A 15,372-nucleotide genomic window follows, 5' to 3' on the forward strand; every position below is an offset into this window, starting at 1 on the left:
ATTTTTTAGGATGAAACCATAAAATACTAAAAGAAAGTATGAGCAAATTCTTCAGTAACCGGGAACTGAAATTCTTCAGTAACAAGGAAGTCAATGAAAACTTCCTTGACTATGACTCAAAATTCACGAAAAAGATTGAGAAATTTGACAACTTGAATCTAACGACGCCTCTAGATCTAACTACCAGTTTGCAGGCAATACAGGAGATCAATAAAACCTGTTCAATGACACTGTGGGGTGCAATCCACAAAATCCGGAACGTGGGTTCTTCTACAGATTTGTAATGCTGTTTTGTGAGCTGCTTTCTTTAACAAACAAGTGTCCCCAAAAAGGAGAGAGGGGTACCCTTTACATTAAAAGAGACTCAAAAGACGTATGAACCAACTACAACATACGGGTCTTGTTTGTGCCCAATTTTTTTTAACTGGAAAAAAATTTTGAAACAATTGAAAAAATTCAAACACTATGTGGATGTTAGTAATTGTTAGGATTATTAATTTTATCAAGTGGGATAATGGTGTTGTATTTAACTTCAAAAGAGAAAGCTTCATGTCTTAGAGATATAGACTGAACTGTGGTGCAGATAAATTATGCGGTCTTTGGTGTGTACCTCTTTCTTTTTTTCTTTTTTTTTTTTATTTTTTTGAGATGGAGTTTCACTCTTTGTTGCCCAGGCTGGAATGCAATGGCACAATCTTGGCTCACTGAAACCTCTGCCTCCTGGGTTCAAGCGATTCTCCTGCCTCAGCCTCCCGAGTAGCTGGGATTACAGGCATGCGCCACCACGTCCGGCTAATTTTGTATTTTTAGTAGAGACTGGGTTTCTCCATGTTGGTCAGGCTGGTCTCAAACTCCCAACCTCAGGTGATCCACCCACCTCGGCCTCCCAAAGTGCTGGGATTACAGGCGTGAGCCACCGGGCCCAGCATGGTGTGTACTTTCAAGTAATCCAGTGGTGGGGGTGTATGGGAAATAGGAGGTATAAATGAAATAAAATACATTTGTTAGTAATTATTAAAACTGGATGATAAGTATATGAGCACTCATTATAGTATTCTTGTTACCTTGGGGTAAATCCAAAAATTCTTCAGAGCCACTGAAGGCCTTTTCAACAGGGGAATGAGGAATGACAGATGAAACTGCCCTTCTAGCAAGTGCAGCCCTGGAGTCGGAAGATTAGATAGGGGCTGCCAAGGAGGGTCACTGTGGTGCAGGACTGAGCTATGAGAGTGTCACTGGGGGTGGAGGGGAGGATCTGGGTGTGAATGGTATTAAGGACATAGAATCAAAGGAACTAAAGAAGCAACAATCAAGGATGAATCTCCAGTTTCAGGCTTTGATGAATGGCTGCACGGTGGGGCCATTCAACAATCAAGGGAATTCAGAAGAAATTAAAGTTAAGAGTGAAGGGAGTGATCAATTCCATTTCAGATGCTTTGAGTGTGAGGTGCCTGTGAAAGATTCAGAGCTTAAGAAAGAGGTCTCGCTAGAGATATGGTGGCAATTTTCAGCTGCAGCATAATTTCCATGGAAACATGTAGAGTGTAGGCACAAGAAAACTCTCCCTTCAGGGCAAACACTTTCTATCAAATTAGTAAGTTACTCTTGGGCTATTTTAACATTTAAAAAGCAATGCAGTGGCTTAAGGAGAATGATATGAGAACCAAATGGCAGTATATGACATCTATGCTATTCTGTTTCCTCCTAATTTCCATTTTGAATTTGCGATAGATCATTAGGGCTTAATTGCAGGATTTTCTTGTTTCATTTTCTTTCTTCTAATAAAGAAGTTTTCAAGAGAATACTAAAGCATCAGAAAAACAAAATCTCATGTGGAAGATTAAATTTTGTTGTTGTTGTTGTTTTCACCCTATCTCTCTTCTATTTTGTTCTCTTCCATGTTGCCTATGGTATTACAAAAATTTAAAGAAGGCCAGGTGTGGTGGCTCACACCTGTAATCCCAGCACTTTGGGAGGCTGAGGTGGGCAGATCACTTGAGGTCAGGAGTTCAAGACCAGCCTGGCCAACATGGTGAAACCCCGTATCTACTAAAAATACAAAAATTAGCCTGGCATGGTGGTGCACACCTGTAATCCCAGCTACTTGGGAAGCTGAGGCACAAGGATTCCTTGAACCCGGGAGGTTGCAGTGAGCCAAGATCACACCACTGCACTCCAACCTAGGCAACAGCGGGAGACTCTGTCTCAAGAAAGAAAAAAAAAAAGAAAGAAAGAAAACACTAACACCATCTAGATCCAAAGTCACATTCACTTTCCTGTCTTTAAAATAACCATAATAGGGTTAAATTCTTGGATTGATATGCATGTATTCAGAAAGACCTATGGAGTTACTGACATAAAAAAGCATTTTGTGTCAAGGATTGATTTATACCTTAGAGCAAGGGAAAAAGAAGAATACTCAGCCCTCTGATATCTGTTGCTGGGGAAGCGTCATGATTTATTGTTGGTGGGAGCATCAGGCCATCTGTTAGGCTTTAATAAAGTGTGGTCATAACATTTTGATTTGAAACACAGAATGATTTACCAACCCAAAATTAAAGTTTTTCAGCAATTGAAGGTCTCATGGGATTTGTTTTTGAAGGAGGGTGGCTTTGTGTGTGTTGTTTTATTTTTAGATATTAGTATCTTTAGCATTTATATTCAAATAAGAAGAAAAACACATCAGTATCTTTCTTTTTCTGTTCAGGGTTCATTCTCAAAATCTTGTGTTGCCTGCTCCGTTCAAACTCCTCAGCTTGCTGTTTGAAGGTTTTATAATTTGGTCTCATCTAAAATTAACAGAATCAAAATTTTAGCAGGTTGGATTTAGGCATCATTTAAAAAAATTCTCCCCATGCAATTTCAATGTGCAATCAAGGTTGAGACCCACTCTGGTTATAATATGAATGAAGAGAAACAACTGGGGCATTTGGATTACCTATCCTGAGAAGCAAATGTCAGAAATTAAAGTGTTTCTGAACCTCATAGGGCAACTATAGTGTGTGTGTGTGTGTGTGCGTGTGCACGTTTTGCATTACCTCTTTCTCCCCTGCCATGCAGGTGACCGCCGTGAGGGTGTATGTGAGCAGTTCCTCTGAGAATCTCAACTACCCGGTCCTTGTTGTAGTTCGTCAGCAGAAAGAGGTGCTGTCCTGGCAGGTTCCTCTGCTCTTCCAAGGACTGTAAGTGGGTTTTCTTCCAGGCAACTTCACTACATTTGGTTTTCTTCAGTGTCCTAGAACTTAATTGATCTTTTCCCCAGTGAAAGAAAAAAATCAGATGTTTGGAATGTCAAGACATTCTGCATACAAAGTGCAAATAATGATCATGGTGCACTCTCTGACCTATTCGCTCTGTTCAATTTTTAAATGAGCACTCTACCTAGATTGGCAACACCTAGAAGAGCTTTTACCAATTTAAAAACATACTATGATACTCTGTAGCTTTTGGGTACTGGGTCAACCAATAGCCCTCCAATGGGCTACGTCCAGCAGTTAACATAAATGAGTAACTCTTCCCCTGTTCTTCAAAATGCCCATCGTGTGTCTGCATTCTTCATTCAATAATATTTATTGAACACTATTAAGTGGTAGGTGCTGGAGATGCAGCAGTGAAAAAACAACAACGTGCCTGCCCTCCTTGAGTTTCTATTTTTGCAGGGGAGAAGTGTATAAGATACTACTGCATTAATAAAAAAAACTTGGAAGGCATGCAAAATGTATGCATAACATTATTTTTAAAGGTTGAAGAATTCAAGGACTGAAATACTGACTCTGATAGCTTTGACTTGGACTCCAGGGCTTTCCTTACTCTCTATTTTAGCAATAGTTTGAAGAGTAGAAAATGGGAATCAGCTGGTTGTTTTATCAAGCCAGTTTCCCCCTCAAATTGGATATTTATTCCTCATTGAATTAGGAGAATGGCTTAGTGTAATGTAGATGCCGCTCAAGTGAACTAGTCAGCACAGAACAGTCCTCATATCCCTGCTATTATATCATACAACCCAATGCCAACAACACGAGTTCTAAAATTACTATTGATAGTTCCAGTCTAAAATTCAAAACACAAGGACTTGAAAACAAATTTGGAGAGAAGCAAAATGAGATAGGCTCCTTTCCCTACTCATTCATTGAGTCTCTTTCTTGTTCTTGTTTATTTTTTCCCCCTATATTGGCTGCTTCAGATACCAGAGGAGCTACAACTACCAAGAAGTGAGCCGCACCTTATGTCCCTCAGAAGCAACCAACGAGACGGGCCCCTTGGAGCAACTGATATTTGTAGATGTAGCATCCATGGCACCCCTGGGTGCCCAGTACAAACTGCTAGTTACCAAGCTCAAGCACTTCCAGCTCCGGTAAGTGGGACTTTCTCTGTTTACGTGTCTGTGCTTCCTGTGCTTGTGGATGCTCAATTCATCTTCCATCCTTACAGACTGGGACTCTCGAAGGAAATTACCCACTTAGCGTAGGATTTCAGCACTTGCTGAACTCTCCTTCCCATAACTGAGCAGCAGGGCCTTAATCTATACAAAAGAGTGGGAGTGCAGAAGGTGAGAGTGGTTGACCTCATAGGTGAATCTGTTTTCAGGGATCAGTGTGAGGGTCCTGTCCAACCTGAAGCCCAGGCAAGAATGACTGGTGACTAAATACTTTTGTATTCCCAACCGGTGCCACAGTCCTGAAGGAAGTTTTGTTTTAGTTCTAGGGAAGACATTAAGCTACTTTTCTTGTCCCTATTATTACTCCTGCTTTCTCCTTCCAGGTTAGTAACGTAGGTAGGAATGCCGCTTTGTCCTTTCTCGGTGTGACTAATATTGTTTTCCCCCCGTTTTTTAAAAAACTAAAATAAACAGGCAAGCTCATCGAAAAAATAAGCATGAGACTTGCATACGTCACTAAAGAAGCTACCCAAATAGTAAAACAAACAAACAAACAAACAAAAACACCACCTCATTAGCTATAAGAAATGTAAATTAAAACCACAATGGGATTCCATTACAACTACCAAATTGCTATAATTTGAAAGGCCTACATTCCACTCCTTTGATCTATACCCAACTCCTAGATATCTAATTGTGGTATTCATTCAGTGGGATACTACACAAAAATAAAAATGAACAAACTATTGCTACACCCAACAACACGGATGCATCTCACAATGTTGAGAAAAAGAAGCCAGGCCAGGCGCGGTGGCTCACGCCTGTAATCCCAGCACCCTGGGAGGCTGAGGCAGGTGGATCACCTGGGGTCAGGAGAGCGAGACCAGCCCGACCAACATGGTGAAACCCCGTCTGTACTAAAAATACAAAAAAAAAATTAGCTGGGCAGGGTGGCAGGTGCCTGTAGTCCCAGCTAATCCAGAGGCTGAGGCAGGAGAATGCTTGAGCCCAGGAGGGGGAGGTTGCAGTGAGCCAAGATCATGCCATGCACTCCAGCCTGGGTGACAGAGTGAGACTCAAAAAAAAAAAAAAGCCAGACAAAAGGAATGTATGCTATTTTATTCCATTTATATAAAATTTACAGGTAGGCAAAACTATTCTGTGATGTTAGAAGTCAGAATAGTGGTGCCTTTGGGGAGGATAGAAGTGCATGGCTATGTTTGATGATAATTTATTCAAATATATACTTATAACTGCACACTTTTCTATAATACATGTTTGTTATATTTCAATTAAAAAGTTAATTTTAAAAAAATCAGAATATTTCAAAATCGCACATGTCACTGTTTTGCAGCTTATTTTTCTGATCAGAATGTTTGGCTCTACAGTAAAGTTCTCCTTAAATTTAAGGCCGTTTATAAAGACATCTGTAGCCAGTAGAGTTGCTAATAGGACTCAAATATTTATCTTGGTCTTCTCTACACTCTTTGACATAGTGTTATACCCATACAGAAACATGGACAGATAAATGAATGAATGGTCAGAAGAATGGAGAAGTAGTCACAGCATTTTTTTTCAAGTCCCTCCATTAATTCTGGTGTTGAAAAAGGTGACATGATAATTTTAAGAGCAAAGAACACTCTATCCTCCACCAGAACAAGGAGAAAAAGACTCTCTGATGAATAAGATCCACTGAGAGCGATTAAGTCAGAGGCCCTAGGGGAGAGTTGGGCACTGGTCAATTGTTTGAAGTTCCCCAGGTGTTTCTAATGTGCAGCCAGAGTTGAGAACCACTACCCTAAAGCAATTTCTAAATATGGTGCTTCAGTTTAATTTAATATATATATTTTGAGTCCGAGTCTTTCTCTGTCACCAGGATGGAGTGCAATGGCACGATCTCAGCTCACTGCAACCTCCATCTCCTGGGTTCAAGCGATTCTTGTGCCTCAGCCTCCCAAGTAGCTGGGATTACAGGTGTGTGCCACGCTCCCGGCTAATTTTTGTATTTTTAGTAGAGACGGGATTTGACCATGTTGCCCAGGCTGGTCTCGAATCCCTGGGACTCAAGCGATCCACCTGCCTCAGCCTCCCAAAATCCTGGTATTACAGGCATGAGCAACCATGCTTGGCCTAATTTAGTAATTTGAAAATCTACTTGTGATATTTAACCATATGGGAATACACATTTGATGGGAGTGATAACATGTTACAGTACTTGCATAGAGTGCAGTTTGAACTGCAGAGAAGCCTTGCTTTTATCAACTGATCTCTGCCTTTAATCAATCAATCAAGTGTCACCTGGTAGCAGTGGCAGTGTCACTTGGTGGTAGCATATTTGAATTGTAGGAATGGTCTTCTGTAAGGTTAATTAGAACCTTTTGAGAACTGAATTCTGTGAAAATGAAGTCATAAGGTCACAACTGTAGCGAGTGTTAATGAATTATATGCATGCTGATGAAATTGCAAATCTATTCCCTCATGTTGTTTTCTGTTTTTACCTCATAATATGACTTAGCCTCAGCAACCAGACTTTAAAAGCATTTCAAAATCACACATTTACACACCAGCCTGGCTGGTGACCTGGAAATCCAAAGGATGATGGTAGTGGGGAAATGCTGAGGATTGTGATGAGAACTGGGCTCAGGAATTGAGAGAAAACACTGAAAAAGTAATTCGAAATCTCTAAGATCGAAGTTTCTATTGTACGTTTTTGAATGGCAGACTATAATGTACATAGAACACCTCTTGGGAATTTTTTTCCCCTAGAATCATACATTTTAAGAACTGAAGGACCTTTGAGAATCTAATCCACCCACCTCATTCTAACAGATGAGCAAACTGCTGCCCAGAGAAGTTAAGTGACTTGTTCAAATTCACACAGCTAGGAAAGGGCAAAATTAAGGCTAAATTGTACTTCTGACTCTCGGTCCTGCACTCTTCTCACTATGACAAGCTATTTCTACTTTCTATTTAAAACTCTCCTCCCAGTGGTTTGTGTTTCTCTAAATACGTTTCTCAATTCCTTGAAACATTTACTTAAATCCAGCTGTACTAGCAGAGCACAGTGGCTCCCGCCTGTAATCCCAGCTACTCAGGAGGCTGAGGCAGGAGGATGACTTAAGTCCAGGAGTTAAGACTAGCCTAGGCAACATAGTCTCTAAAAAAACAAAAACCAAAAAAATTGGCCAGACATGATGGTGTGCACTTGTAGATCCAGTTACTCAGGAAGCTGAGGCAAGAGGACTGATTGAGCCCAGGAGTTTGAGGCTGTTTTTAGCCAGGATCGTGCCACTGCACTCTAGGCTGAGCAACAAAACGAGACCCCATCTCTACAAAATTCCTTTAAAATTAAAACAACTCTGCTCTAAAGCATTACTCCCTGCCATCTACCTATCCTCTGCACACACACACACAACTGTGCCACTACTCTTTTTCTACACTCCAGTGCCTAGGCGTTTAGTGTTGCTAGCGTGTGAAATTGCAGGCAGGCAACAGTAGATGCCACAGAAACAGGCACGCATGTGATCATGGGGTAGGAGGATCTTAGGAAGGGGCATTAGGAAATTTAAACAGGCTGGGCGCAGTGGCTCACGTCTGTAATACCAGCACTTTGGGAGACCAAGGCGGGCACATCACCTGAGGTCAGGAGTTCAAGACAAACCTGGCCAACATGGTGAAACTCCATCTCTACTAAAAAAAAAAAATCGCCGGGCGTGGTGGCACACGCCTGTAATCCCAGCTATCTGGGGGGCTGAGGCAGAAGAATCGCTTGAATCGGGGAGGTGAAGGTTGCAGTGAGCCCAGATATCACACCACTGCACTCCAGCCTGGGCCATAGAGAAAGACTCTGTCTCACACACACACACACACACACACAAATTAAACAGTTGTCTATATTGTGTATAGAGAATGGATTTGAAGAGGACAAAACAGGATGCAGAGAAGTTAGAAGGCTGATGCAGTGGTCAAAATAAATAATGAGGAGGTGAATTGAAATATTAGGGGAGGCGAAATTACTGAAATTTGATTAGATATGAGGGAAAAAGAAAAGAGGGAGTCATTAATGTCAATGTGGCTTGTAGATGGTGGGGCCACTAAGAGAAAATGAGAATTTTGATAAGAAAAAGAATAGATGATAGCTTCACTTTGGGACAGGTTGAGTTTGAAGTACAGATATCTGGCAAAGTGTTGGATGTATACTAATATGACACTTAGGGGAGAGCTCTGAGTTACAGTTAGGCAGACTAGTGCAGTCTTCAGGAACACATCAAGAAGCCTGGTCCACATGATGCCTGGGCAAGACAGGGTTACAGGAGATAGGGCTGGAGAAACAGGCAGTGCCCAACTTTGATCTTTAAGATGTTGGATGCTAGACTATGGAGAAGAACTTCATCTTTCAGGTTATGGGAGCCATTAAAGGATTGTGAGCAACAGGATAGCATTCAGAGATCTGATTTCTAGAGATGACTTGAGTGGCAGTGTGGAAGAGGAATTACAGAGAGGAAAGATGAGGGACAAATAGACAAAAGTTATTTGAATGGGGGAGAATAAAAAATGATTAGAACTTGAATGTGTACAGCAGCAACAAGGTTGTAAGGGAGAAAACAAGTCAAATAGTACACATGGAGATAATTCATAATTCAGCAAATACATGTGGCAGAATCAAATGTATAGTCCTCTATGAACACTTGCAGCCTTCAGCCCTCCCCTAGCCTTCTAAGTAGGGATCTTGAGTCTGTTTTAAGAGGAGAGAGTGTGTGAGTGAGATAGCTCAGCTACCATGCTGTGAAAAGTAATAGATTTTTTGAAGAAATGGGTGCATAAGAGAATTTTAGACCATTTTGCTATGTATCATACTACATAATCACCTTTTGGTATTTTGGAGGAGACTACAATAAAGATTAACATTCCTTTCTTTTTTCTCTCTCTCTCTCTTAATGATGCTGCACTGGGCAAACAAGGTGCTTCAGGTGGAGGCAGGTTACTTTTACACTAATAGAATCAGTAGGACCTGGTGATCAATCAAATGTGGAAAGTGATAGAAAGAGGGTAGTCCAAGATGACTCCTGGGGTGATGTCAGAAGTCTGGTGAGGTCTACTGACAAAGGGACATAGTAGGTCAGGATCAGGGAAGTGACAGCACATTCCCTCTCATCATGTTGAATTTGAGGTACTCAAGGAATGATCAAGTGCAGAAGCCCAGCAGGGGATCACTATTCTGTGACTGGAGCTCAGGAGATGGCCCTGGGCTGGACACAGGGACTTGAGATTCACCGGCGTTATTGTGGTATTTACAGCAGCTGGATACACATTTTAAAATGAGTTGATCAAGAACAAGGCTGTGGGTAACATTCTCATTTAAGGGATGGTCTGAGAAACTAAAGCTATCATAAGGGGCTGAGTAGACACAGCCAGAGGTGTGGGAGAAATCACAGGGGGTTAAGTCACTGGATTTAGTAATTAGATAGTGCTATGGTCTCAATGTTTGCGTTCCCCAAAATTCACATTGAAATCTCCAGTGATGGTACTAGGAGTTGGGGCCTTTGGGAGGTGATTAGGTTGTGAGAGTGGAGCCCTTGTGAATGGGATTAATACTTTTATGAAAGAGCCCCCCAAAAGGCCCTTTGTCTTTTATACCACATGAGGATGCAGTGAGAAGGCATCATCTATGAGGAAGCAGGCTCTCATCAGACACCTTGCTGTTGAACATCCTAGCCTGTAAAACTGTAAGAAATAATAGATTTCCATTCTTTACAAGTCACCGAATTGATGATATTTTTGTTACAGCTGCCTGAATAGACTAGGGCAGGAGCTGACTGTTACCCTTAGCAGAGGCAATTTCAAGGGAGTGGTGGAAAAAGAATCCTGATAGCAGTGGGTGGAGGAAAGAATGAAAGAGAGATAAACATGGAATACTCCTAAAAGCAGCTGGTTTGTGAAGAGAGGAAGGATATAAGATGACATTAAAGGATGGAGATCCAGGGAAAAGGGAGGCATTTGGGTTGGGTGTTTGTTATTTATTTTGAAAATGGTTGAGACTAGAATATATTTATAAACAAAGAGGTAGAAGGGCAGATTAAATTCATAGGAGAGTTGGATATTTGTAGAAGCAAAGTCTCAGAGTATGGTAGAAAGAATGGGAATTTAGTACATGAGTGTGGAGTTTATACTTAGACCAGAGGAATGAAGGGCGGACGGTTCCCAATGACAAGAAGGTGGTTGGGAAAGCTACAGTCCTGAAGGGAGTTCATGGCAGATGGCAGAAGGAGATAACAGGAAATGACATTCTGAAGCTCATAGTTCAGGTGAATAATAGGATACCATGTCCTTCAACAAACAAAGGAGGGGCTTTGAATGTCCACTGTGCTCTGTGCTAGGGGCTTGTTAATCAAGATGTGTAAGATGCTGTGACTCTCACAGTCCTCTCTGGTACTCACCTCAAAAACTACTGAGAGTTTGTCCTGCCTCTCTTTCTATATAGTCTTTTGTCCCATCTCTTTTCTTTTTCTTCTACTTGGTTACTCTCCTGTCTATATTTCTTCTCCCTCTCTCTACGCCCCCCACCATGGGCCCATCTCTACCTCTTCTCCTGACTCCCCTATCTGCACCTCTGTCTCTCAAGTCCATGGATTTTTTTTTCCCTTCTCCCCTTTCTTTTTTTTTTTTTTTTTTTTTTTTGAGACGGAGTCTTGCTCTGTCACCCAGGCTTGGAGTGCTGTGGCGGGATCTCAGCTCACTATAAGCTCCGCCTCCCGGGTTTACCCCATTCTCTTGCCTCAGCCTCCAGAGTAGCTGGGACTACAGGCGCCCACCACCTCGCCCGGCTAGATTTTTGTATTTTTTAGTAGAGACGGGGTTTCACTGTATTAGCCAGGATGGTCTCGATCTCCTGACCTCGTGATCCACCCGTCTTGGCCTCCCAAAGTGCTGGGATTACAGGCTTGAGCCACCGCGCCCAGCCTTCCCCTTTCTTGAAATAGCCAACACAAGGAAACAAAATTGTTTTTTAGCCTCTTATGTTTAACAAATAAATGTAACATAAACATGTTAAAATGTATTTAATCTTTAAAACAAATCAGTTGAAATTGTTATACTTCTTTCTCTAAAACTAACAATCCATGAGCTTCAGTTAGCTTTGTTCTGTTGTCAATGACCTGTAATAAAATAAACCTTCCCCACCTCTGTTAGGGTTCATGTGGAAGGAAGCAGAATATTTCACCTGCAACAGATACAATGTTTATTTTGCATATACTGCTGACTCCATGAGAAAGAGCAGACATAAATGATAGTCTTAAACACAGTAACATGTTTTACAAGCTTGCATGCATTGTACTAGCAAATAAAACATAAAGAAGAAGAAACAAAACAGAAAGTGAATATCGAATCTTCATCCATTTCATATTATGACTGAAACTGAAATGATGGGGAAAATTAAAATGGCCAAAAATACGGGTTGCTTCTGCAAATTTCAGGCTATCATGAAGAACCCATGGACTTGAAAGATGACGGTGCAGATAAGAGAGTCAGGAGAAGTCATGTTGCCAGCCAAGAAAATCGTGTCCTCTTTGTTCTCTGATCTGGCAACAAAGAGAGTTGAAGGACTCATGTTGCCCCGGTAACAGCCGGAGACACTCCCAGACTACTGAAAGGACTCTCCCCAGCCCACACACAGTATCACAGGTCCAAACTCTGGCCAAGGACTCTCTGGCCAAAGACTTTCTGGAGTAGAAACATAACTGGGTTTGACACTCACTTTGGCTTCTTTAGGTGACTTACGGACAGAAGTTTTCAGTTCTGCTTCAGAAGAAACAATCCTCAATATTGATTAAGATTTCTGTTGCAAGTAGATATATAAAAATTACATCTATTGTTGTGAGCTAAATTCCGAGCCCGGCCTAATGACAGCCTAAGTTGTGGTCACTACCTTTATAAATAGTGCTCAAATTTTATGACTTCTAAATAACACTTCTAATTATACACCTCTTGCTTAAATGTCTTGAAATGCCCTTTCTAAAGAAATCATTAATTTTAAAACAGGCATTTAATTTTTATGAAAGGAAAATTAGAGTGGAAAGAAAAAAATCTTCAGAGAGCCCCAGGGGATGAAGCTAATGAGAAATCCCAGAAGTTCAAGTTCAGATGCCCAGAAATGCAGGGCACATTGGAGGGGCAGGGGCATGCACCCCCAGGTGTGGCGTTTCAGCAGCCTGGGGGTCTGAGACTGCTGTGGACCTGTGTGCATGATCTTCATGGCTAACGATGAGGCAAGAGCCAGAAAGGCAAAAGCCCAAAGTAGTCCTTATAAAACTATAGAGAAGACCACATTTGTCTTTGTGACAAACACTTGAACTGTTTCATAGATGCTCATGGCAGACAGCCCTCTATGCTACCAATTTATGCTTCCTATCTCTTCACACTCTCCTTTCTTCAGTGCCTAGATCATTGCTGTCTTACATGGAACAGTGAAAGTATCTAATAATGTAATTCACAGTAAATTACTAATTGAAGAGAAAAAAACTTCATTATATTCTTTTGGTGGTATTTATATTTTAAAGAAGGGTCTTGGAAGGCAATGCCTAACCCAAAGGAAACTAAATCTTGGAGAATTTCAGCCAGTGTGGCAGCAATTGGGGATAATAAGGGCATGTTTCTGTCCCTAGCCACCATCCCATGTGGTTATCTATTCACCGTGTTTGGTAAAAAGTGATCCATTTTGCCATGGGTCCATCAAAATTATTTCAAAATAGTATCTACAATATCCTAAAGGACCTTGAACCTGGATTTCCTCTCTCCTTCAGCCCACTTCTGTTACCCAAACCCTGTGCTTGACTATAAAATCAAGCACAAGACAGTCCCAAGGCAAAAGTGGCTACAAAAGTAAACAAACTACCTTATATAGATATGGCTTCATGGATATTTAAAGACATAAAAACAATAATTCCCTTCCCCAGTCTGGTCATTCTTGAGCGTTGAAACCACCAAGTCCCCATGAAGTCTACTTCGTCAGTTTCATGGGAGGAGAACTCCCCTTACCAAAGGTGAAGCTCTCCTTGAGTCTACTTTAATATGGCTTTCTTTTAAATAAATAATTTTTGCTCACTAACTTATGCTTTTCTCTCACTTTTCCCCTTTCCCTTCTGCCACTTACGTTTCTCAGGACAAATGTTGCCTTTCACTTTACTGCCAGCCCCTCTCAACCTCAGGTAAGTGAATGGGTTCCAAGAGTTATCAACATCCTACCCATTGGTGTTGCCTTCCTGTTAGTGAAACCATGTTACCACGGTAGAGTTAGCGTGTGGGGTTGCCCTTGACCTTTCCAAACTTGAAGTATATTTGTATTCCACTTTATTCCTTGTGTTACAGGAATTTTGGACACAATATTTAATCATATCACCTTAATAGATATAAAATGGGCAGCATGCTATTTGTTTTCAGGTGTTCCTTGGTTCAACCTTCATTGAGCAAATTGTGTGCCCACTATACACCAAGAACTTTGTTAGACTGCACCTGGTGCTGGAGACACAAAGATGAAGAACAGAGAGACACAACTTCTGCCATTATGAACCCGATAGCTGGGAAGTGGTAGTGGGGATTGGGAGTAAAAGGCTGACACCAAACAGATACAGAAACAATTAATTAACCTGGAAATACAATGAAAATAAGACAGATTTTAATGTTTATAATGTTATAAGTGTAATAAATTTGTTTCTCCTCTCATAAAGAAAGAGCCAGAATGTTGACAAAAAATATTAGGAGAATTAGATATTTTTGTTGTGCTCTGCAATTAAACCATAACCACAAATAGAATAAATACATGAAAACTTGGATTAAGTCAGGCTGTTTTTCTCGTGTCGTTTCTAGTTACCTTCCTTTTTTTCATAAACTTCTGAAGACAAAACTCTATATAATAGCATGTTTGAAACAAGTTTATTTGTTGTATGTTTTCTTTAGTCTGTAATATAGCTTTGGTCATAAATAGCTACTTAGGTTTTGCTTTGGAGTAGTAAAACTGGAATTAACATGGACTTGTAAATATACTACAATCACTGGTGTGCTGGTAAATAGTTAACAATTGGTTTTCAGAGAGAAAGCCCTGATTTGTAGTGTTTGCCCATTTCTGTGGTGTAAATACCTCCACTATGGCTGATTTTAAGCTCCCATTGTGATGTCACTGGAAAGTGACTAACGCACAATCGGCTCTCCCAAGCCTGAATGAACCAACTCCCACACATCTTTTAAACTTCCTGTCTGTGAAAGTCTCTGCAATGCATATATACTGCCACCCAGTGGCAGGAGAGGGCCAAAGGCCCTTAATATACCACCCTCAACACTTATTGACTATTTAATTTCAAGAAATATTTTACAAGCACTAATTACTAGGTGCAAAGAGAGAAACCTAAAAAAAAAGGGGGGGGGAATAACTTTCATTCTAACTACAGGAATAGTATAGTCTAACAGTCCTGTACAGAGCTATAATAAATATGATATACTGACCAGGTGTGGTGGCTTGCACCTATAATCCCAACACTTTGAGAGGCTGAGGCAGGAGTATCACTTGAGGCCAGGAGTTCAAGACCAGCCTGGGCAACATAGCAAGACCCTGTCTTTACAAAAACTTTAAAAATAAAAAATTAGCTGGGCATGGAATCTTGCACGTGTAGCTTTGACTATGCAGGAGGCTGAGGCAGAAAGATCACTTGAGCCCAGGAGATCAAGACTTCAGTGATACATGATTGTGCCACTGCACCCTAGCCTAGGTGACAGTGTGAGACCCTATCTCTGAAAAAAAATTTAAATAATTTGCCTCTAAACCCCAAACTGGACTAAAATATACTTAGAACAAACTAATAAAACAGGCCAGGCGCAGTGGCTCATGCCTGTAATCCTAGCTCTTTGGGAGGCCGAGGTGGGCGGATCATGAGGTCAGGAGATCGAGACCATCCTGGCTAACACAATGAAGCCCTGTCTCTACTGAAAATACAAAAAATTAGCAA

At 41.0% G+C, this 15,372-nt stretch overlaps 1 protein-coding gene across 2 annotated transcripts in view; it reads left to right on the plus strand.

The window, feature by feature from the left end:
* SIDT1 (SID1 transmembrane family, member 1) overlaps positions 1–15,372 on the plus strand; it is a 90,231-nt gene that overhangs the window by 22,257 nt on the left and 52,602 nt on the right. For both annotated transcript variants that reach the window (XM_011940576.1, XM_011940577.1), the window contains exons 2-4: positions 3,061–3,182; positions 4,184–4,354; positions 13,536–13,581. In XM_011940576.1, the coding sequence (XP_011795966.1) occupies positions 3,061–3,182; positions 4,184–4,354; positions 13,536–13,581 (339 nt within the window). The remainder of the gene's footprint in view (positions 1–3,060; positions 3,183–4,183; positions 4,355–13,535; positions 13,582–15,372) is intronic.

Source organism: Colobus angolensis, unplaced genomic scaffold (assembly GCF_000951035.1).
Source record: "Colobus angolensis palliatus isolate OR3802 unplaced genomic scaffold, Cang.pa_1.0 Scaffold190, whole genome shotgun sequence".
NCBI classification, from domain to species: Eukaryota; Metazoa; Chordata; class Mammalia; order Primates; family Cercopithecidae; genus Colobus; species Colobus angolensis.